A 22,727-nucleotide genomic window follows, 5' to 3' on the forward strand; every position below is an offset into this window, starting at 1 on the left:
GAGATTTCTGTATTTATGAGTTCACTGGAGGGAAATAGATCACAGTCCCCACCAGCTGAAATGCTACTTTAATAAGGAACATCGCAGTGCAAAACATGAGTGTGTTCAAAAGGATTCCAGCTTGGCAAACCAATCCGCAGGGAGCTGCCTCTGCAAGGTGCGGACGAACTGGTGCCACAGGGGGTTGCAGAAGAACCAAACACCAACTTGTCCCATAAACCTCCGGGAGCTCCGCTAAACCTGGACCAGATTCTCAGCAACAGCACCTCCCTGGTTTCTGGTCTCCCTGTGCCCAAATACCAGCTCAGCGCCTGTACCAACAGTCTCCAAAGCAGGAGGAAACCTGAACTGCACAAGGAAATTCCCACCTTACAGATTATTTTAGATTACACTTAATCCCATAAACTCCAAAGCAAATCAGCCGAGGAGCCTTCCCAGGATGGCAGCAGGTGGGGGAGACCTGAGATCCGCCACCACCTCCTCCGTACAGCCCCGTTGGGATAACTGCTCCATCCTTCCCTGCTCCCCTCCTGCCCTTTCTCAAACTTTTGCTACCCTCCCACCACTGGCACAGCTCCCTCATCCCTCCCAGGAAAGAAAAATTTTAAAAATCCTATGTTCAGAAAGCATCAAACCACTGCTACTTTTTTCCCTTTGTTCAAATTCCCCATTTTTGTTTTTGCAGGCTCTCTGGTATCGCTCCCCTCCGAGCAAGCGGGGCGGGGAGGGGGGGAACGTTAAAAGAACAAAAGCAAACCTGCTTGTGTAGCTGGATGGGTTTTACAGCCTTCAAAGGAGGCAATTACCCACTCCTGCTGCTGGCAGCCAGGTGAGGGGACAGTGGGGACTATTCAGATGAACATTCAAACAGGCTGAAAATGTCACTGAGAGCGTTTACCTGTGTACTGGAGGATAAGGTCTCAGAAGAAGAGGGCTGTGTGTGTGTTTGTGGTCTTCTGAATTTCCAGTTGCCTTGGAAACACACCATAAAAAGCAGCACTAACTCGGATAATCACAGCATTTGCATCCTCGAGTCCAGGCTGAGCGTGGAGAACTGAAACACTTGACAACTCCTCAGAGCCCCGATCCAAGGCTTGTGCCAAGGCTCAGGATGGAGACAGGGAAAACGACAGCAGCAATCAACCCTACGTACAGTGGTATGGGGTAAGGAGTCTCCGAATTGTCCCCAAAATACCTCGACTAGGAGATAACTCCGTTCAGCAAAACAGCCAGAGGAACCAAGGCACCCGGGGCACACGCCAGACCTGGGAAGGGTCACACGCTTGTGCAAAGCTCTTGTGGAAAGCTCTCACGCTGCCCCAACACCACCTGCCCGGGAGATGGGCGAGCACCCGGGGGCAGGAGCAGAGCCGTGGAGGGCTTCGACTGCCAAAGGGGCTGCACCTGCAGATGGTGATGGCTTAGAAGGCCTCTGCTCTGCAGGCAGTGGAGTTAACCTTGGAAGACGTAGCTTCAAAAAGTTCCTTAATGGCTCTGCTCAGTGTGGCTATGAGGGTGTAACGAAGCTCCACACAAACGGGTCTGGCACTGCTCTTCCGAAAGATTTCTTTTTAAGCGAGGCTTGCCCAGAGAGCAAAATTCAAAAGGACAAAAGTGCTCGTTTGTGTGAATAACAAAAATAGCTTTGACAGAGAGGGAAAAACCACAATTTCCTTGCTGCAAAGCAAGTCTTATGGAATAAGAAACGCAGCAGCGCAATTAATGAAAGTACAAATTACATATACATGGAAACAAATTACTGGAAATTAAAATCAGCAGATGGTGCGTAGTGAACTGCTTATTTGGAGAGGGAGAAGCAGCCAATGGTGGAAGCTGCAGTACGGTGGAGATGCTCACCAGCCCAGAGAGGAGGAGATGGCAGAGCAGCCTCTGGCCACAGGCTCATCGGGTCCCCACTTCCCACGGGAGGACACGAGAGCTGGGGCAGGACGAGTGCAACCACAAATCGGCCAACGGGCCGAGCGACCCCAGAGCATCTGACAGGAACTCACAGCCAAGCAAGTCTGGTTTCGCATGTGGTCCAGAAACGTCAGGGACCCCAGCGCATCCCACGGTCACTGCTGATGCTTCGGAGGCCTCTAATTATATATAGTAGATATTGTGTGACGCACTCAGCCCATTGCTGTGATTCGTTTCAAATATTTCGTTTAGAAAAGCCTGCCAAGATCACACAATAATTTCACCACTTCAGTAATACAGGTTCAGCCTCTTTCAAAGCAGATGTCAAACCTCAAAACAACTCTGTTTCGCAGGTAAGCAAGCAGATACACAAAGATTTACACAGAAAACAAACAGGAAGAGCTTGCTGCCAGTTTGCCCACACTCAAAGCTCACAGCCAGTTCAGCCCTCCAGTTGCAACCCCTCTCTTGTGCAAATTATAGATAGCCCAAACGACTTCTTCAGGTGGGAAGAGACGCAAAAAGAGAAAGGTTAATGTTTCTATGTCAACCACTTACAGATGCACTGCACTGCAGGCTCTGCAAATGGATGACTAGGACATTAGGTCATTGAAGATGGGTATGGGAGTGCAGATCTTGTTACCCACCGAAGGCTCAGACATCAGCTTGAAAAATAAACAGCCCTGTGCGATTTCTGGTTCTTGGCACCATCACAAGCAAAGGCAAAGAGGAGCAGAGTCCCCAGCAACCCTGAACAGCTTAAGGACTTGGGGTGGGCCACCACTCTGCAGCGGGCAAGGCAGAAGCCCTGCAGCTTGGGATGTGAAAGAGGGTGGAAGGCAGGCGTACGTGTCCGACAGGAAACCTTTCCATGTCAGAGAGGGTTTTTCTCCAAGGATTTTGGTGGCTGAAGCTGCTGACAGCCCCTCTTGCAACCAGTGATGGAGCTGGAAGAGCTGGAGGGTCCATGCAACCATGTTAGCTGGAGAGCTCGCATGGTGACGGCGCCAGGCTGGGGTGTCAACTCAGCATCTCTTCTCAGAGTTGCAGAACAAAGAAAGAAAAACATGACCAATCTCAGCCACTGTCAAGAAAATGCTTCTATTTAACCTAAACAAAGGGATTTTACCTCTCTTGGGCTTCTGTGGCTTTGCAACTGAAGATGCTTTATCCTGATAAGGCATTACCCAGGGATCAGACTAATCCTGCGCTAACTTAAGGATCAGCTACAAACCTCTCAGCCAGCAGTGCTCATTGCAAGGGCATGTTTTCCTCTCTGCTTGTTTTCCAAGAAAAGAAAAAAGCTTCAAAGCCTCAACCTGCAAAGCGATAACCACGCTGGAGGGTCACTACAGAGACTCCCATTTTTAATGCCAGACAGCTATGGGATATGCTATGGCAGCCTGCTGGTCGTGGTGGCGAGGGCAAAAAGCATGATATCCATAAGTCTCCTTACATACTACATCTGGTATGCGAGAGCTGGGGAGCAAGGATCTAAACCAGAGCACCTTCATAGCACCACGGACCATCTATCAGCCCCACTGCCAAGGGGAACCTATTTTCCCTGCTCTGGGAGCTCACGCCACCTCTGGGCCAAGCCCTGCCATCCTCTTCCCCTCTCCCTCAGCTTCTGGCCTTTGCTGTGCGCAGAATCAGCTCCCTCCTCCGCAGTCTGAGCGGGCACGTTCAGAGCCATGTGGATGGTAGCCACGGGCACAGCAGGAGAGGTCCATGTGGGAGCAGGCACAGCATGCACGTCTAACAAGAGCATTGCTCTGAGCCCAAAAAGCATCTTCACAGGGAAGGCAGCCAGCCCAAACTTTGGAAGGGAAAAGCCAAGGGGGAACACCACAGCAAGGAGGAGCTGGTGCAAAGGGAAGAACCACAGCAAGGGGAGCAGAGCAAAGCTAGAGGAGCAGGGAGTGAGTCAAGGCACCACGGGCAGGCAGAAAGCGATGGCGCAGCACGACACAACGGCTGCAGCACTAAGCAGAGCAGCTGAGGAGAGATATACGCAGCGCATGAAAAGCTGGCGAGGAGAACGTCAGCCAAGGGAGCAAAGTGCTGCTCCCAGCACACTTCTGACACCTTCACGCTTGGCCTGAGGTCCCCGGCTCCCTCTACGCTCATCCACCGGCATTCAAGCACTGGCGAGCAGAGGGGACTCGGGTGTGTGCAGCATGCCGTTACAGCTCTGGTTTTATTTTTACTTTAATTTCACTTCAGTGCCCCCTTGGCAGAGCTGCAAAACAGCACAAGATGTTCCATCTCGTTGAGCCAGGAGGACAGTGACAATGTTCCCGTCTGCTCTAATCCACAGGAGCACATGAATTGGCTGGGATGGGCTTTGGGATGAGGCCCAGCACTGATCCATCTCCCTCCCCTCAGCGTGGAAAGCACTGCACACTCCCACCCCATGCTGGGATGCTCCTGAGGAGGCCAAAGCTCTCCAGCCCCCCCAGGACCGTGCTGCAGCCCTGAGGGGACTATGTGGGCTCCTGAGATGGTGCATCACTGCGGTGCCCTGGGCTACAGGAGGGTATCTTGCCTTTGGACTATCCCCCAAAAAAGTGCCCCGTGCTGCACTTCCCAGGGGACTCTTCTCCTTGGCAGGCATGAGAGGAAGGTTTGCTCAGCAGGAGCAAGGTGCTGGCATCGAGGCAGCCCGGCCCCACCAAAACAAGCCGTGGTAGGTGTGAGATGGCCCTGGGGGACCTGGAAGCGGCTCTGTGCTGCCAGTTCCTAACCAGCCCTGACACCAAAGACCTGGACAAGGATAACGTACGAAATACACAAGTATCTTTAAAATGGAGAGGTTTACTGAAGAGATAGATACTTCTGCTTTGAAAGCAGAAGGCTCAGTCATTAACAGAGACAGCTCCGGGCAGCCCAGACGCACTGCTCAGGTACACGCTGACAGTGCCCTGTGTGCCTGTTCGATCAAAGGGCAGGGAACCCCAAACTATGCAGACACTGGGAAACTAAGGGGCTGAACTCACCCCAGCAGCTGTGCTGCTTTCCCTGGTCTGAAATCTAGTTTTACCCACTTTCCTTGGTCTGAAATCACCTTCTGCCACTGCCCACAGCATCGAACGCTGTTTCTTTGCTCTTGTGCTCTCCAAGAGAAGCACCGGCTCCAGGCCTGCCCGGAGCGGCCGGCCATGCGGAGAGCGGCCACTTCCACACTCCCATAGCAGGGCTTGCCCTCCAGCGCCTCCAGCCGCAAATGCCACACAAGCCTTAAGCTCAAAGGATCAACTTGAAAGTGGAATGGCCGATTCCATCCTATCAAACCTTTCCCTTATCACCCACCACCCGAGTCCATAGGACCTTGGTAAGCTGAAAGAACTGGGTGAAATTAAGCAGGCTGCAATTTTAAATCCTATTCAGGGCAGCTTATGCAGCCAGGCAGGGATCACAGCCTGCCGCCGCCCACTCCGCATCTCAGTCGGCAACCAGAAAAACCCTGCTGCAAACCCAGGGTCCAGGTTTCATGGGGCTCACCGAGCTCCTGCCCTCGCCAGCTCCGTTTTCAAGAGCTTCACATTCTTACAAGACGAGCTTTGCAGCCACTGTGGGAAGCCACTTCCAATCCTCAGGAGAAGGCCTGTTCACATAACCAACCTAAAATAAAAACCCTTCACATTCCCTAGAAATCCAAATGAGTAAATAGTAAGCATTGCTCATGGGGCCTTGATAATTTACAGTGGCAAGTAAATTAACCCCAGGTATTATGTTACTGTTATATGCCATAAAAAGCAAGAAAATGAGCAGAGACTGTGGACAGAGGACAATATCCTACAGGAATGTTAAAAAACAATAAACCCAAAACAAGCCACTAAACAAAATTCACTTTTCTCTCCAAATCACTTTGTAATCACATAGACATGTATTCAAGAACAAAGAAAACGATGTCGCAGCATCCTGGAGCTTGTGCCCTGTGTGGGCAGGGCAAGGAGGGATCACTGTATCGCTATAACACGTGTCTGTTTTGCAGGCAGCAACGCCACTCGCCTGCCCTCTGCTCAGTCTTGTCTCACGTACAAACGCGGCAGGTGGGCAGAGCCGCGCTGGGAGCGGCTGGGATGCTACAGGCAGACCTGTCAGCCTGCTCTTGTGGAACAGCATCACAGGTGGTAGGGGCATATTTTCCTCCCTCCTCTTGATGTACAAGCAGGTTAGGATGACAGTGACAGGGGAACACAGACCTGCCCACCATCAGTTAGTTTATCCCATGCCTCCTGCTCTCGGAGAGGATGCGCTCAGCAGGGTGCCGGCAGCACAGCCCACCTGTCACCCACCCACGGGCGTCTTTGCCTAAAAAAATACCCTTGCAGGAGACTTCTCTCGGCTTGCAGCATGGACCTCCCAGCCAGGCATGGGAGGAGGAGGGGGATCCACAGAGAGAATAAAACAAGGAGCAACTCATGGATCCTGCAGTCTGAGTAGAGGCAAAATCTTGGACTTGGAGGGAGGGCAAAGATTAGAGGAAAAGCAGGGTTTGTAAATAACTTCTACCTACAGCAGAAGTAGCACAGCTCTGCCTGCTGGGGACATCAGATTTCTGGGGCAGATAAGGAGCTCACGGCTCAGCAGAGGTTTGTGCCTGCAGAGCTTTGAAAGAAATAGAATTATGGGTTTAACAGCAGTAAATACCTTTGTGAGCAAAGGAAAGAGTCTGCGATGCTGAAAATACCCTTTGCATGAGCTAACGCACACCCGATGCAACACAGGACCGCGGGCACCAAGATGGATGCCAGGACAGAGACACGCTCGCAGGGCTCCTTGCAAAAGCATCCTCTGATTAAGCAAAGCAAACACTGCCGGGCTCATGAACGGCTGCCCAAGTCCTTCTCCTTGGTAATACCAAGTGTTGCAACAGCTACACGTACCTTAGCACTTTACACCCACTGACCCATGCTCCACCTGCAAGCTGGGACTGTGCGTCCCCCACCAGCACCTCGAGCCTGGCAGCAGCGTTAACGGAGCCCGGAGTGACATCATCTCCTCCTCCGAGGATTTATGAAGCTAATTCTCCCGGGTCAGCAAATGAACATGCTTCCTTTAGGAAGGTACTACAGATGCTAACATGTCATCAATTATTCATCCTGCTCTTTGAAGAATCGTTAAGTTCCTAGTGGGAAATTAATTTTGCTATAATGAGGTTTGTATTTCTATGAGAGTTTAAGCATGTCCCTGTCACCGCTATTCATAAGGTTTTTTTTCTCCCCAAGATCAAACTCCAGTTCCCTTTTGGTAACATAATTTTGCCGTTACCGCACAAGAGAGCGCAGAGATTACCAGATTTCAGTGTTTTTCATATTTCTAGGTATCCACCGTTATAAGACTAGCAGGCAGGAAGTTAAAGTCATTTTAGAAATACTTTTTTTCCTTTTTTAACTTAACCAAGTCAGAAAGCAGTGGATCTTACTTTGCATTTGAAACACAAATTGTGCCGCTGCTCCGGAGGTGGCCTCGCTTAGCCACCACCCACGCACGCACGCGGCAGTATGCCCCACCAGCTCCGGTCCTGCTAAGCAGCATTTCCCCAAAGCCCCGGCTGCCCCCGCAGGCACATCTGGCACAGGACCAGAGAGGCTGGCACGGCGGTGAGAGTGCTCTTACTCTTGACCTGCTGCTCTCTGCAGGCGACCCAGCCACTCTCTGCATTGCAACTCTCTTCCACATCCATAACCACAGGCTCTTCCGAGCGAAAGCACCTGGATCTCTGGCATGTGACTTCTCCATAACAAGCTGCTTGGCTGGATTTCCACCTCCCCATGGAGTGCAGGAGCCCTGGGACACCGTTCGCCTCCTGCTTCAGCCCACGCGGCTGCTCCTCGGGATGCCAGCAGCACGCTCCCTGCTCCCCAGGACTTCCAGCAAACTGCACTAGCACAAGAGCATGGTGATGCTAACGCCCCCGGAAGCCCACAGCCCCAGCTCCCTCAAAGGCAGTAAGAAGAAAGGCTTCTTTTCCAGACCTGCATGGACTGACCCATCAGCACGCATAAGGTTTTTCCATCCCCACGCTAGAAACCGCTGCTGCCCACGCACGCACGCACAACACACCTACATCATCTGGTAAACGCTTATGGCACCCGTCACAGCTGCCACGCTACTTAATGAAAACAAACCAAGCCGCAGTTTATTATAAAAGATTGCTGCTCATTAGAGTTTGGCTTCGATTCAGCTCTCCCAGGTGGGACGCAGCTCCCTGGGCTTAGGCAGGTTTGTCATGGTGGGAGATAACCGTGGAGAAGTCCTTGTCCCCTAAGCGTGCACGTAAAGAGGATCCAGGGAGCAGCAACAGATTGTGGTGTTGACGGAGCAAACGCGCAGAAGTCCCTCAAGCACTACATTGTCATGAATTATTATTAAGCGGTGACAGCGTGCTTGACCTGCAGGCAGCCCTTCAGCCGCACGTACAAGCTGTCTGTGGAAATCCCAACGCCAACAGGAGCCGTGACAAAGTCACACTGGCCAAGCAGGATTTCAATGTGGTTTATGCCTTCTCTGTGGCCCTGCAGAAGAAACCAACTAACAAGGCCAGATCACTCCTAATTATTACCCCTAAGCAAAAATCCCTTCAGCAGAACACAAAGACAAAATTTAAATTATTAATTTGCAGTTTATAGTGGCATGTATTATTATTTGCATTGTGAATTATTCACTCGTCCCCTCTCCTCCCCCAGGCTCCCGATGAACAAGAGCTTTTGTTTGAGGGATGTATGGCGGGAGGGGGAAATGGCCTGGTCCCCTTTCCCCTGCGGATTTGCACGCTGCAGCTCACATAGCGCTCCCATCCTGACCCTGCCAACAGACGGTGACAGTACAGAGGAAACAAAACCCAAGGCACCAGCTGGATTAATCTGCTCAGACAAAGCAGTCCCGGGCAATCATTATTCTCACGACTATTTGCAACCATAGGCACATGCAGGCAGCGAGCAGAACCCCACCACGCCACCCCTCCGAAATGCTGGCTGTGAAAAAGCAATAGGAGAAATAAACCCGTTTCGGTGCTATCTTACACCGTAATGCCCCAGAGGGAGCAAACAAATAAAACGTGTGAGCGTGGCTGGGCACATCGTGCAGAGAGCCGCCAGCTCTGGCACAGCTGGTACCGATGGGAAGCCCTGCAGCGCCTGCTCCAGTAATCCCACATTTGTGGGGGGGGAAAAAAAGGTGCGTGTGGGAGAAACCTGATAAAGGTTTGTGGGGATGGCAGCAGTAGGAAAGCACAGCAAAGCCAGGAGGTTTGAAAATGGAGAAAATGGAGAGAAATTGCCTTTCTGGATAGGGAATTGCAGGAAAGCCACCACAGACCTGCTTCAGCATCGCATGTTAGCTCAGCTCCTCTCTCCTGCTCCAGGGACAGCTCTATAAGTGACTCAGGAGTTTACCCATTAGAGGTATTAATAAAGCACTGATTCAGCAGTGGCTGAGGCCTGTGACACACATACGCTAAGCTGAAAGAAGGTGAAACATCTCAAAAGCTTCTGACAAGCCCAGGCAGCTCAACTCTGCCGCTTTGATTTTGAAAGACAAAAACTAATGGTGCAGCTTTGCCTCCGTGTTTTCCAGGGGTTCGTGGATGGGTCCCATCAAGGTTATGCAAGAGGTGATGAAAAACAGCAGACGATGACAGGGTCGAGCCAGCCATCACCTGGAAAAGCAAACAGCCGAAATCCCCACCTCACTGGCGCTTAACAGCAGAACGGACACAAAGAAAGCCAAACCATATTGCTGTGTGCGGCACCATGGAGTTAAAATACCATTAAAAGGGGATTTTAAGCCTCAATGTGCTACCAAATGCCTTACCCTGGGGGGTGGGGGGTCCCAGGCAATTTCACAGGAGCTTTGTCTGAAAAAAGCCTCCAGAACTGGGCATTCACACCAGTGAACCCACCTGTATGCAGCCTGCCGAGCTGAAGGGGTTTGCTTGGGGTCGAAACAAGGAGGGGAGCAGTGAGGCCGAGCTGCTCAGAGCAAACCCGGTAAGATGTGACACAAGGTGACTCTGGGCGACTCATGGCAATGGAATCGGGCAAAAAACAACTTGAGAAGTCCACGGCCCTAAACAAGGTGGAATTTGGGTAGTATGAGGCAATTCCCCTAGTGCCACCTCCTGGTTTACCCCGCAGGAGCCAGACCATCTACATCCCATCCTGTTCCACTTTTCTCCCTCTTTCACCAAAGCACAACATGGAGCAAATCGTCATTTCAATCCATCGAGCTGCAATGGCTAAACAGGAGCTGAGGCAACATAAAGCCACTGCTTACACCAGAGGTACCTCATTTTAAAGAATTAAAGTAACTGCCCAACACCCTGAAGCTCCTTCATCATGGAAATGCTTCCTTGGAAAAACGAAAACTCTTTCCCAAATTAACAAACCAGAACTACCCTAAAAGCAGGGACCAACCCGCGCTGGAAACAGGCTCTCCCCGACACCACAAAACCTGAATCCATCACAGATATTTAATGTTTCATTTCTAGCACGCAAATGATTTCTCAGGCCACTGCTCACTAATGTTTAATGCAACAGACCTGTGAGATCTGATGGGGATAAGAAAGAAAAGGAGCTTCCACATGCATATTTCAGCGGACTTTCATTCCAGCTGGTGAAAATACTGTATTTAATTGGCTTTTGTCACCTTTGTGGCTGTTACCGCTTACAAAACACCGATCACCAACTCAAAATGATCCCGCAGAGATAAATGTACATTATCAGTTCTCCACTGGCTTTCCAGGTGTCTGCCTACAAATTAGTTTTTGAAATACGAGCTGCTGTCAGTGAGGCATTAGAGACCCCACAACCCTCGCCCCCCCTGCCCACGCTCTCCCCCCTTTCAATGGTGCTAGCGCCGTGCCCACGTAATACATGAAATTACATTTACATCAGGCTGTTATTCATGCACCGTTTCCCGAGGCACCCCAGACCCGAAGCCTCAGCCTCTGCGCAGGAGGAGCAAGGAGAAGTCCCAAGGGAGCCAAAAGCAACCCAGAGTCCAGGGCCAGGGCCCTTCCGTCCCCAGCAGTGACCCAGCCCTGCTCTGCAGAGGGGCACCCACACCTTCGGTGCACGCAGAGGACAGGGAAACAGCGATGCACGGGTGCACAGGCACCCAGGAGAACCCTGTTGTGCCCACGGAAGGATTTCTTTTTAGCCTCCACGTTTACAGGATCAGGTTTTTGCTGGTGGCATCTTGCCTTTGAGCAGAGGAGCAGGTCGGTGCTGTCCCGCAGCTGCTGAGAGCATCGCCCATGGCTGGGGCTGCCCCCCACATCCTTCACCCTGGCCCAGCTGCCTCCCCACACTTTCCATCTCCTCACACAGAAGCTTAATGACTTTGAGCAAGTCGTTTCAATCCATCAACGTGCTTAATAGACGAAAATGTCAAAATACACGCTGATGAGGCGACAATTCATGGGAGGTTTAATGAAAGGTTAAAGCAACCTTTCCCAGAGCGAGTGCGTGCGTGCGGCCGTGCTCCTCCTGATCCCACATGAGTCACTGCCGTGCGAAACACTCCAGTTAGCACTGAACACCCAGCGCTGCCTTCACGGTCTGCATCTGATCTGACCTTTCTCCTCTCCCCCTGGCCGCTCGCAGGGCCATCACATCACAACACCATTGCAAACAACAACCGCTCGACCACTGACGCATCCGCGCCCGAAGGGTCCCTCTGGAAATCAAATCGGAGATGCGATGGGCAGCAGCCTCGGAAAGCCACATCCCAGGCTGCTTTTTCTCCCTTAGAGCTGAAAACGCTGTGAAAAATTAATGACTGTTCAAATGTGCATCTTTCCATCCTTCTGAGTCCCGATCCCAGGCTGAGCCGGTCCCAGGGCCACCACTCTCCTCTGCTCCCCTTGACCTTCCGCAGCACTTGAACTCCATCGAATTGCTGCACAACGTGCTCACCATATACGTGGACACTTCCCCTTACCCACATCTTTCTTTTCACCCTCTTCTCTGAAATGCAAGCTGCAGAGGAATCTTCTCCTTTTTCTTACTAAAAATAATGCCTTTCAGTAGAAATCAAAGGTGCTCCAAGAGTGCCCAAGAATAACCATTAAGAGCGATGTAACCAGCAGACGTGACAGTGGAAGGAGGTCTGCTGCAATTTCAGAAAGAGGCATCACGGAGATGAGACACAGATTAATCGCTGCAGCTAAATGGCTCCTGTTCTCAGGCTCTGCGAACCCCAGTGGGTACCAAACGCATATTAAAGTCAACAATTGTAAAATAGTTTCAATTTCAATAGACCAACAAAAAAACCCCATCATGCAAAATGAATGTTATTAACCATTAATGGATCTCTGAGAATATGCATATAAATAATCACTTTTCTTTATAATTGAGATTCAATAGCCCACTCATTGCCCCAGCCTTCTCTCGGGAGGCTGAGTGCCTGGGAGTGCCTGTCCCAAGAGAGTGAATTCAATCAATGTTTTGCTAATAACATATATCCTCCTCTTCAGCAACAGGCAACCCCTTTGCATCCTCAAATTCACTATCATCTGACGACCAGCTCCACCACAGAAAACACCAGCTCTGGTTTGGGTCTGATGGACAAGCTCTGGCTGAAGCTTGCTGCCTTGCTTTAAGGTTTAAAAAGCTCCAGCCTCCAGCATCCCACCTCGCACCCATCGGCAGAACACGTCAAACCTGGATTCAACCTCTGCCGCGCAGCGGTAAGACACCACCACTGCAGGGAGCTCACCTGGGAGATGTCAAACCATCCCACGGTTTAGGTACAAACCTCACCGGGCAGCTCCCTCCTCACCGGTGGGAAGATATCCTTTTGTTTTGGACTCGTCTCCACCAGCTGACAACCAAGAAGCACATTGTACACCTACATTGCACCCCAGCAGCCCTCGATGCCAGGAGCTGGTGTTGGCAGATGTGCAGACAGGCCAGACAAGGAAAAATGGTTGGGACTCAACCGCTGTCCGCCACTGGAGATGTCTACAGCAGGGGACTGGGCCAAGGGGTGACAACGCTGGGGTCCCCACCAGCTTCCTCCACCTGCAGCCGGCTGGACCCCAGCCAGCAGTGTGGGGTGATGGCAGCTCAGGGATTCAGCCCCCATTGGCAGTGCGAGCTGCCTGCAGGAAAATACCCATCGGCCAGCATGCAGAGCCAACACCCGCCGCCTGCTCCTCTCCCCCAGACAGTCATAAAGCAGGAGACATATGAAAGGACATTAAAACTGGTTAAAACTGTGAGAAGCCATAAAGAAAAGCAAGCTTCCTGGCAGCTCCTGTATCTAAGTGGGCAGTTCTCAATCCCGGGGCTGTCCCCCGCCAAATCCCACCATGCAGAAGGCAGCAGGCAGGTCTCTCACGATCTGGCCCAAGGGCACTCAGCCAAACCATTCTCCTTCCTATGCAAAGCTGCAAACAAGCGTGTTTCAAATCAACTTGACATTTACCATCCTTTGGTGCAGACTTCCCTTCTACCCCCGTTTCCTCAGGATAAAACAAAGCGACAGCAGCACTTGCTGCCAGAGTCTGCCCCTTCCTTAGGGATGGAGAGGGGCCACAGAGCTGCCACAGGGACGGGCAGGAGGTGTCTGGCCTAAATCGATCACCAGCACGAGGAACTGCCACTGTAAGTAAAGGACTCTGTCGTGCCTGGACGTGAGGACACCCAGAAACATTGACAGTGGCATCCCCAGTGATGGGGACACAAGCAGGGCACCAGCACTGTAAAACCTACACCCTCTCCTCTGCACCAGGCCCAGCCTATACCTTCCCCCCTCTCCAAGCGTTGGCCAGAACGCAACCTACAAGTTTTGGGGCTAAATTTCTCCCTCCTGGACAAGTAAAGAAGGAAGATCCCAAAAAACACTGCTGTGTGCCAAAGCATGGTGCTGGTGCCAAAGCGTGGTGCAGCCGGGTGCCTCTTTCTGCCATCTCCAGGTGCAGTCCCAAGGGGGATGAACATGGATGCTGTCACCTGGGCTGCGGGGACCTTCCCCCCGACCCCGTACAGCTTCCCAGGAGACTCATTTGTCCTTCCCATAGACGTCACCATCTAAAAGTTTCTCCAGTTAAAATCTTTTGCCTCCTGCCCATAGCGATACCCCACCATCCCTCCCTCCTCCCCACAGCACCTTCGCTGCCGAGGGTAAGTTTGTTCCACATTTAGCCCACGCACTCTGTCCTGCTCCTTTGTTCCCTCACGTTAAAAAATAAATAAATAAATAAATCAGTTTGCTAATGGGTTTCTGGCAACGGGAACTGGAGACAAAGGCTCAGGTGGAGCCATGTGAGGTTTGGGGGTGAACAGGGGACATGAGTGCCGCCTCACCCCATGACCCAGCAGCTCTGTGCGTGCTGCAGCACAGCTGCTCTGTCCCATTTGCTCCATCCCAGACACCTCCGCTTACCGGTGACACCTGAGGCAGAAACATTGCAGAAATCGGATCGGGGAGCAAGCACAGAGTGATAGGACTGAATACGGAAAAGCAAGATATTTTCTTGCAGGAAGGAAAGGGTTGGAGCAAAGCGGATGACTCCAGCTCTGCATGCAGCTCCTGGGGATGGGCTGGCGGCGCGCGCCGGGGTCTGGGGCTGCCCTGCTCTGCCCACCACATTGCAAAGAAAAAGGAAAAGTCAGGTTTCCTTGGCAACGTAAGGGTGGCTGGAAGCATCACCTCATGCCTGCCAGCAGCCGGCCCCGGCATCAGCTCCGCCGCCTGCCCTGGGAGCAAGTGGCAGGAGAGGAGGGTGCGCTGGGGGGGATGTTTGGTAGGGTGATGGAGGGATGGGGCATCACGGACCCCGCAGCAAGTGGGATCCCAGCCAGGTGCCTTCCATCAGCTGAGCCGCTTTTGTAGAAGAGAAACGCGTTTCCCAACTGCCGGAGGAAGGCAAGGCAGGGCATCACCACAACCCGACAGAGGCAAGTCCTTCCCCACCCCGCTGCCATGTACAGGCATCCACCAGGAAGCGACTCAGGCTCTGGTTAAGCCACCAAGGGTCCCAGGCAGGCACAGAGCCCCGTGACACCCCTGCGAGCACCGTGACTCCAGGGAGAGCCCTGGGGCATGAAGATGGCTGCAGAACATGGCCTTGGTCCTGTCCTCCGTCACACCCAGAGCGGTGCGAGCATTAGGGGCTGCTGCAGCATCTCCATCCCGGAGGACCCCCCGATCTCACGCACCAGGGACATCCCTGCCCACACACCACCACGGCCCGGCTCAGAGCAGAGCAGACCCCTCCAGGAGCTCCGCGGGGAGCCAGCAGCAGCCCCACGAGCTCCATCCTACCGGGCTCTCCTCCCCCCTTCTAAATGAGCGCAAAGAGAAAGGCGGTTCAACTCACACCTCGCTAATTGTTATTTGTAATACACCAGTAACATTTTAATTAATGTGAAGTCTTCAGCATAACAGCCACCCAAGGTACAAAGATAAACCAGAATAAACAGGGCTTGATTAAATACATAATTAATGTTCCACTAAACCCAGCATATATGAATATTAATTAGCAGGAATAGTCTGCAGTTTGGCATCTCCTGTCTTTATCAATTTATTCTTTACATTGTCAGTTCCAGCTTTGGAACAAATTAACAAACCTTTTGCTTGCCGACAGAGCCCACTAAATACAAACTAAATGCAAGAGGCTGGTCTTTACATTCAATTATCTCACCCGCACATTAAATGGCTTCCAGCACATTTGCCTGAAACCAAAGACAGATGTGTTGCCAAGACCAAAGCATGTTCATCCCTAAATGGGGCTCAGAGTAAATAAAACTGTTCTCTGCTGGCAGTAATAAGAGGGAACCCATTCCCCATGAGCAGCTGAGCAGAACAGGGCCAGACATAGTCCTTGCGAGGGTTTTAACCACTGAGTGGAGGGACTTGGTAGAGTTTGGACTTGGCTGTGAAACACAACAGGTTTCAGAGGAGCAAGACCAGCTCCAGCCCATCAGAGGCACTTGGGCAGACCGGAGGTCCAGCAAGGTGAGAATGAACAGGAGCAGTCCCCTCCCAGCTGCACCCTCCTTGCTGCAACATCCCCCCCTCCGAGGCACGTGAGGTTTTATGAAGCGTTATGAAGACAAGGGTAGGACAGAAAACCTTTGGGAACCACCTGGACAACCTCTGATGACAGGCTTCTTGCAGCTGCACTGGGCTTGTGGGGAAACAGAGCAAGCACCAGACGTGGTAAGAGCCTTGTGCTGCTGCCAAAGGGACCACCGAGTCATTTGCAAGCCCAGGGGCCAAGAGAGCCGGCAGCCTGCATCTGGCAGCCACGCCGAGGCGCTGAGCATCCCCAACTTCGGAGCTCAGCACCTCCTGCCTCCTCCCCCGGCACAGGCACTGCCGCCCCACACGCTAACCGAGGTGTCATTATGCTGCAGGAGTCTGCGCTAATTATAGCGTCAGCCTTTCCGCTCGCAGGGATGATAATTGAGGTAGAGCATTACAGTGTTTCCAAACCCCGCGCCGCAGGCAGGGGCCGCAGCGGATCAGAGAAGTGCCACTGGCGGTGCTGAGACTTTGCTGGGAAAGCAAAAGGACTTCGGCAAAAGCCAAGCTGAGCCCCATCCCGCTGCTCACCGAGAGGCTGGACCAGCAACTGCCTCGTGCAAGAGAGACCAGAGACCCTGGTAATGAGCAGGGCAGGCCACAAGCTCCTGTCTTAATCACAATCTGAATTATTTATTAGTGCGAAATCGGTGCTGGCATCCTATGACCTGCAGGCAGGGCTCTGGGGAGCACGATGGCAGGCACGGGCTCAAATCCAACTTCTGCGACTTGAAAACTCTGGATCACTTTGGGCAAATCCCTGTTGAAACAATGACGTTGGTACAGGGCTTTGCCATCGGTGAGCGGCCCCACCGAGCACAAGCAGCCACTGTCACCCACCCAGCCCCATAACAGCGCTGTGGGGCTGCTGGAAAGGCACACACCGGCTGCAAAAGAGCAGGAGGGGGACTTTGGGGACAGGGCTTGGCAGGGACAGACACCCCACCACGACCTAGAGACCCCCGCTGAGTAGAGCCGAGCCTCTGGCCAGGGGCTGAGCAGCAGAACCATCCACAGGCCACCACTCACACACCTCTCTGGATATTAAGCTTTAATATTGTGACCTTTAAGATTCAAGAGAGAATTTCTGAGTCTCCCAAGGGTGGCTTTGTGCTCTTGCAGAAGCAATGAAAGGTTAGACCAGTGGCTCTGCGGCAGCCGAGGCTGCATTGCCATTAACCTATTGCTACAGGTGACACTTTGTTCACTCCTCTACAAAACTTCCTTTTTTTGCTGGTGACAGAGACAGGAGTCCCCAGCCAACACAGCCCGAGGAGCAAAATGCACACACTGCCCAGCTCTTCACCCTGGCTTCCTGACACTACGTTTGAAGAATAAAGTCCAATTACAGTTCACTCAGTGCAAATGCTTCCTGCTTTTTTGCATGTGTGGCTAATTTAAAGCTCCCTACTTGCCTTGTCTGTCAGGCATCTGCCTCCCCTGGCAAATACATGGAGCTGAACTAAAGCATCTGAGTTATCTACCTATAATTTTAAAAAAACGAAAGAAAAAAAAAAAAAGGTATACAAAGAGCTAAATCCACGGGAGCAGGAGCACCCAAGGGCACTGGGAACCAATGACCAGCTGGAAGCAAGCAATCACTGCCCAGAGACAAGCAAGTGACAGCGAGGCTGGAAGGGACGGCAGCTCACGAGTGCTCACGGAGAACACCCACGCACAGCCCAACTCCAATGCTGAGACAGCCCACTGCGTGTTTGCTTTGGTTTTTTCCCTGCAATTCAATCCTGGGGTTCCCTCGCAGGGGAAGGAATACAGGATCTGTGACTACCGACCCATAACGGAGCCGTCTCACCCAGGAAGCCCAACCAGTGATGGAATTTAAGACGGATGCCCTGGAATCGGATAAAAGTCACTCTCAAAATCAAAAAGCACACGTGACAATGCTAGGCAGCTCCCCCTCCCCAGCTCTGACAGTTGAAGCAAGCCCCGTGCTGCAGCAGCTCTCACGGCTGACAATAGCCGCCTCCTTGCCAACAAGCCACGCGTTCTTGCCAGCTCGGAAAGCACAGCTCTTCCAAAGGCACTCATCCTTCCGCAAGTTTACAGATCCAAGTTATGGAGAAAAGCCTTTCCCTGTTCCCCCACCACCCCCCCACCATCCAGGCTACAACCTGAGACAGGCAGAGACTGAGCTGGGAAGGGAGAAAGGGGAGGGGAAGGAGAGGAGGGGGAAGGGGAGAAGAAACCAGGAAAGCAAGTGTTTGGAAAGGTTGCTTTGTATTACTTTCAACATCACAAAGAATTGCAAAGCAGCAGAGCGTCCTCAACTGCGACAAATTTACCTCGTATCTTTTTATCACAACTTTTTGTGTTGTCTCAAAGCCCAGCCCCTGGCAGGACACAACCCTCCAAGACTTGGGGCTCTGCAGTTTTCCATCTATTGGCAAAATCCATCCCTTGATTAAGAAAACCCCAACTGTACATGCTCCGGCAGAGAAGCATAGAACAGAATCATAGAAACATCAAGGTTGGAAAAGACCTCTAGGATCATCAAGTCCAACCGCCAACCCAACACTAAACCATGCCCTGAAGTGCCACGTCTACACGTCGTTTAAAGACCTCCAGGGTTGGCGACCCTACCACCTCTCTGGGCAGCCTGTGCCAATGCCTGACCACTCTTTCAGTAAAGAAATTTCTCCTAATAGCCAATCTAAACCTCCCCTAATGCAGCTTGAAGCCATTTCCTCTTGTTCTATCACTAGTGACCTGGGAGAAGAGACCAACCCCCACCTCACTACAGCCTCCTTTCAGGTAGTTGTAGCGAGCGAGAAGCGGTGCTTTAAAATACATCTCTTGCTGGTACACAGACCAGAAGAGAAACAAAAAGAGACCAGGATTTGTTGTTTTTATAGTGTCATCTTTCTTCAATATACTCTCAGATTCACAGCTTTCACCCACGACAGGCTGGCAATAGCGAGTGAGGCTGCAGATGTTCAAGATGCAGCAGCAGCCCGAGCCCGTGGGCTCCCCCGAGCCTCCTCCTCATAGTGAGTTTTGCTGCCAAGACCTTACATGGTTCAGCCCTACCAAGAGAGCAAGATTTGATGTGATAGATCTTGTCAAAAGGCACCCAGGCACGCACTCGGTGAGTGCCATCTGCGAGCAGCAAGAAAAAGAAGGGAGAGAAGGCGGCAGCCCTGTACGCTCCTCCCAGGATGGCACCAACCCTGGGAAGAGGCTGCCCGTGAGCAGAGATGGATGGACAGACAGACAGGGCTCACCTGGGATGTTGTGGATGGTTATGGCAAGGATCATCAGCATAATCCGCCTCCAGCTGCTGCTGCCGGCCGTCGGGGCACCGTCCCTGGCCGTGGGGAATGTTGGGGGGCCATCTGGTAGGCCAGCCCCCGTGCCCTTCCTCCTCTGATAGGGCTCCCCGTTCTCACCTTTGTCTGGGGGTACAGAAAACAGCCAGGTCAGCCGAGAGGGTGACAGACGGACAGCTGGGCATCTCCTGCCTCCCCTCCCAGAAGGAAAAAGCAGAGAGAAGGAAATACACCAACCAAAGCAGGGCTGAAGGTGTGTGCGTTGGCCCCCCTTCCCCTTCGTTTCAGGTTAGGGTGGAGGGTTTCCCCCCATGCAGACCATAAAGCCCATGGGCCAGGGAGACCCTGAGGCAAAGCAGAAGTTCATCCTCTGCCTCATCCACTGGGGACCCGCTCCCGGCTCCACACGGCAACCCAGCATCACCCCCAGGCTCACACCCGCCTGCAAACCCGAAGTCCTGATCTGGCAGGGTGAGCTCTGGGGCCGGTGGCTGACGAGGAGGATGAGGACAGAGCTGCCAGGCAGCAGCCGCAGGGATCCACAGTGAGACCAGACAGTTCCCCCCCTGCCAGCCCCAAACCTGGCAGGTCTCTATTTCCATTGCCTTCGCTGATGAAGGAGAACCCTGTAACACTTCATATTGATTTCAGCCCTGTCATGAAACAAGTGTGCTGAGCCACATTTAGTGACTATTTGTTCCACTACCAAAAGATTTGCCGCTGCCATTTGCTACGATGTCACCGGATACTGAGAGGTATCTCCTGGACCTCTGCTCCCAGCACGACCATTACTATCAACTCTATTTCAACCGGTTATTTAAAACCACACCACTAAAACCCAAGCCCCAGTTAGGGCTGTAAAGGGTGGAACAAGCACCAGGCAGTGCCGTAATAAAGCCTACGCACACCGAGTCCCTCACTGTTCACCTTCAGTGTGAAAAGGTGAAGGGAAGCCAAGAAATAAGGAGCACCAATTCCTTAACCTCACACAGCAACAGCTACAGCTTCATATTAAAGAAGATTTGACATTTAAACGATATAATTCTCTTGCCCTGGATTTATATAATTCTCTCTCCTGTCCATTGACTCACCCACCCCAAGAGTTTTTTTTCCACAGACACGGTCTAAAGAGCTGTCTGAAACAGTTTTGACCGAACGCCGATTGCTTCCCCCGCCGTGCGGAGGCAGGACAAAGCCCGACCGCCTTGCGGCGTGTTGCGCAGCGTGCATTTTCAGCACCAGTTCAGAACCTCAGCCTAAGAGGGCTCATGCAAATTGACACAAGGGGTCACCTTGGGAAAGCAGCGCTAGCGGCAACACTTCGCATCTTGCCATCTGTAACAGAAAAACGAACACGTAAAGGCATCCCGAAACGGTCCTTAACAGCACAGAAAGTAAAACCACAGAATTTAATACATTTTGGTACCAAAAACACAGGGCAAAGACTAAAAACCCACTTGTCTGCAGTGGGACCAGACGACTCTCCGGCAGATTCCCTCCTGCCACCTCCCATGCTACGGGAGCATCCCCACATGGCGTCACCAGGGCTGCAAGCCGCAACACCCACAACTCTCATGCTTTCCCCCGCAAGGCCATCACCACTGCCACTCTGCAAACAGCAAGATCCTGCGCAGATAAACATTGTCGTTGTCATTAGCCGTGTGGAGCCAGACGCTTCCTGTCCCCAAATCCTAGCCCAGTCAGTCAATAATGCGCAGTAACATTTGATGGCAAAGCTTCATTCTAGCCTGCGGGGACAAAGATAAATATTTTTTTTAGGCAATAGCAAGGACAACCAGGTCCAGCGGAGTGGCTTGTCCAATTCACCGCAGGAGCGCTGGCGCAGCAGACCCCTGGCAAAGGGACAGCCAAGGCTAAAGCCACTTACAGATGAAATTCCCTTCTTCTGCCAGACCACTGGATTATTTTAATTGCTTGGCACGCATCCCCCTGGCCCCACAGACAGCGTTATCCTCAGCTGACCCTGCCCCAGCCACCAGTGCTGACCCACAGACTTACACCCAGCACGCCGCCAGCAGCCCCATCACCGCAGCACAACAGGCATGGCTTTGCACCGCGGCACCGTCCTCGTGCTGCCCCAGGCTCCGGGATCGCTCGCGCTGCAGAGCCACCGACACAAAAACCAGGGTGATGCGAGGATGCAGAGAGGTGCAGGAATCCCCCTCCAGGGTCAAGGGCTTTCCAGTGAGGAGGAAAAACAGTTTACGTGATGTTTAGAGAAAGGCACTGCCATTCAAGTGACAGAGCACCAGAAAGCAAAAAGTGTTCGACAAAACCATGAGCGACCACGCTGCCGCGCCAGCCAGGGCCGCGTAGGCTCTTGACGCAGTTTTTCCGAGGTACAAATGTAGGATGAATGCTGAAAGTGGAGGTTTCGTTGACTGCCGGGAAGCTTTGCATTTTGCAGGCTTCAGGTATCTGCTGGGGGAATGCAGGGAAAATGCAGAATGTAATGTCAGTGACTTGGTTTTTTTTAAATCAGGCCAAAAAGCCGCCTGCTGACAGTACAGTAGCACCCCCTCTGTGCTCTCATCTCTCACAGCACCAGCTAAGAACAGCGTTACCAATGCCAAGCAGGATACTCCATCACTGGTAATTTTCTTTTTTTTTCCTTTTTCTTTTCACTTATCTCACGATGTGACCTAGTGCAGTCTATCCTTTGCATTTCTGACTTTAAGATTGTGCTTAAAAACAAAGCCAGCTCTTTGACTCAAGAGAAGCATGGGCCTTCCAAGCAAGTATAAGCTTGTGTCCACCACACCTTCTGCAATCTTAGCTCTTCCCTTACCTCTTTCTCACCTCCTCCAGCCCTACCCTGAGACCAGGCTCAGGCTGGAGCCTGCCTCCTTCCCCTGGATTGATCCAGCCTCTCCTTCCAGCCACAGCAGCAGACATAAAAACACGCCACGTCAAGGAGCCGACCATCACCCCACACTGCTGCTCTGGCCAAGTCCTTGACCACGTCACCCTCATCTTCTCTGGGAAAAATCTAAACAAAATGTAAATCCAGGGGCTTACTTCTCAGGGACAATCTGATCATTGCAGCATGGCGGATGCCCATGTGCTCCCGGGCAGCGGACGGGCACAGGAGGCAGGACTACCTCACCCAGAGCCATGGCAGCAAATCCACAGCAGAACCACGGGTGGAAACCCCAGATGTCTCAGTTTCTGTCCCCAGGGTTTAGGCAGAGCAAGCCAAAAAAAAAAAAAGGAAAAAATCAAAACCTCCCTGCTGCTTTTCTCTTGGCACTTAACAGAACCGATACACCAAATGTCATTGGAGTTTCCAAAACTCTAACTTTTGGGCTCTGACCCAGCTGTCCAAACTGATCCTGGCAAGCACAAAGATGCACTCATGCATGGAAACTCCTGGTGCTTGGAGCTGTTGGATTTTTGGGCTTTTTGTTGCCTTACTCCAGCCCTACCTCCACCTTATTTCCCTTGTCTCTGGATTTG

The 22,727-nt window shown here is 52.2% G+C and overlaps 1 protein-coding gene across 4 annotated transcripts in view; it reads right to left on the minus strand.

Moving 5' to 3' along the window:
- SLC39A11 (solute carrier family 39 member 11) overlaps positions 1–22,727 on the minus strand; it is a 97,811-nt gene that overhangs the window by 23,892 nt on the left and 51,192 nt on the right. For all 4 annotated transcript variants that reach the window (XM_064467472.1, XM_064467470.1, XM_064467473.1 and 1 more), the window contains exon 6: positions 19,206–19,376. In XM_064467472.1, the coding sequence (XP_064323542.1) occupies positions 19,206–19,376 (171 nt within the window). The remainder of the gene's footprint in view (positions 1–19,205; positions 19,377–22,727) is intronic.

The sequence above is a fragment of the Phalacrocorax carbo genome, chromosome 16 (assembly GCF_963921805.1).
Source record: "Phalacrocorax carbo chromosome 16, bPhaCar2.1, whole genome shotgun sequence".
Classification (NCBI taxonomy): domain Eukaryota; kingdom Metazoa; phylum Chordata; class Aves; order Suliformes; family Phalacrocoracidae; genus Phalacrocorax; species Phalacrocorax carbo.